Here is a 2,128-nt window from a genome sequence, read left to right as displayed (position 1 = left end):
AAACCCAAGAAAAAAAGATGAAATGAAGAGTTTTATATACGTATGATAATATTACAAAAAATATATATATTATTATTTATACTTTTAAGGATATAATAATTTAATTTATATATTTTAATCATTTATTATATGTTATTTTGTGTAGCAAACATATATTATATATTCTTATAAAATTTACAATATATATATTTTTTATTTACCATATTTCTGTAAATTATTTTATGGAGTGCAGGTGAAAAAAAAATAAAAAAGTTTATTATATTATTATATTACATGGTTTACATAGATTACTGTTACATTTTCAAAATGTTTAATATTTAAATATGTTGTTATAAATATAATATATATATATATATATATATATTTTATTTTTATTATTAAGAATTATAAAAAAATAAGAATATATTATTGACATACTTTTACGTTTTATAACATAATAATATTTTTTTAAAATCACAGTATTTATATATATATATATAATATATATATATATATATATATTATATGGAGTTATTATACATATAATATGTATATAATATTATATACATATTAATTCCTTTATATATATTATTTTTGTCACATATTTTTTTGATTGTTTTAAGAACAAAAAAAAAAAAAAATAAAATAATAATATATATATTATATATAAATATTATATAACTCATAAAATTATCTTTTTAAATTTCATCTTGTAATTTATTTGTTTTGTAAAAATGTATATACAGAAAAAATAAAAAATAAGTCCTTCTAAAAATATTTTTTATATTTTAATAATTAAATATTTCTAACAAAATGAAAATATAAATTAAAAAAAAAAAAAATTGTTATTATAAACCAAAAAGAATATAATATTAAAAAAAATAAAAATAAAATAATAAAACATATAAAATAATTAAATTATAATCATATAAATTCATATAAAATATATTATATATATATATATATATATATATATATATATATATATAATGTCATTTATTTCAGTAGTTAGGAAATATTAATAATATATATTTCACTTTTGCAAACGTATTATATGTAAAATATATATTTGTATATATTCCATTTTTTGTGTGTACATACATATATATATATATATATATATATATATTTTTTTTTTTTTAATAAAATGAAAGAAGAGAATATATTGTATTGTGTAGATAATAATGTTAAGAGCCTACAGAGAAATTATGAAATATGTTTAGAAAAGAATATACAAGAATTAATAATATATTATGGAATAAAATTATTGAAAAAATATGGAAAGAAGAATTCCATATATAAGTGGAATTTATATGAAGAGATATTAAAAGCATGTATTGAATTAAAGTTATATGAATATGTTGATATATATTTTAAAAAATTGAATGATAGATTTGGACATTTAAATGGGAAGAAAATTGAAATTTTAAAAGGTATGGTATATGAATTAAAGGATAAAAATGATGAAGCATTATGTATATATAAAAATTATTTATATAATGACCCTTCTGATTTATTAATAAGAGCAAAAATTGTTAAATTAAAAAAAAAAGTAGAAAGAAATATTAATAATGTTATACAAATATTGAATGATCATTTAAAAGAATTTCCAGTAGATGTTGAAGCATGGCATGAGCTTGGAGAAATATATTTAAAGAATTGTTATTATACATATGCATTATATTGTTTTGAAGAAATATTAATACACGCACCCACAAATTTGTATTATATACTTTCATGCGCTGAATTACATTATACTATATCTCAGTATGAATTAAGTAGTAAATATTTTTGTTTATCTATAAAATTACAGAAAAATAATTTAAGAGCCTTATGGGGTATTGTACTCGTTAATTTATCGCGATATGGAAATAAAAAGGGAAAAAATTTAAATGATAATGTAGATGTTATTCTAACAAAAAAATGTGTAGATAGGTTATATAATCTATATGATAAAAATACCAACTTTCTTTATAGGAACCTTATACTTCAATATTTGAAAGAAATAGGAGAATCATTCGTATAAAAATATAAAATATTTTACTTATATATAATCTTTTAACGAGAAAAATAACACATATATATATATATATATATATATATATATATATATATATATTTATATTTATTATTTATTATTTATTATTTT

The 2,128-nt window shown here is 15.1% G+C and overlaps 1 protein-coding gene across 1 annotated transcript; it reads left to right on the top strand.

Moving 5' to 3' along the window:
• Positions 1–1,126: 1,126 nt before the first annotated feature.
• Positions 1,127–2,005, top strand: PRSY57_1409300 (tetratricopeptide repeat family protein, putative; the record flags this gene model as incomplete). Its single annotated transcript, XM_012909710.2, has 1 exon — positions 1,127–2,005. The coding sequence occupies one exon, from the start codon at positions 1,127–1,129 to the stop codon at positions 2,003–2,005; it is 879 nt and encodes a 292-aa protein (XP_012765164.2).
• Positions 2,006–2,128: the final 123 nt, after the last annotated feature.

Source organism: Plasmodium reichenowi, chromosome 14 (assembly GCF_001601855.1).
Source record: "Plasmodium reichenowi strain SY57 chromosome 14, whole genome shotgun sequence".
NCBI lineage: Eukaryota > Apicomplexa > Aconoidasida > Haemosporida > Plasmodiidae > Plasmodium > Plasmodium reichenowi.
Note: the sequence above shows the minus strand (reverse complement) of the source record. Positions and strands in the feature narration are given on the sequence as shown.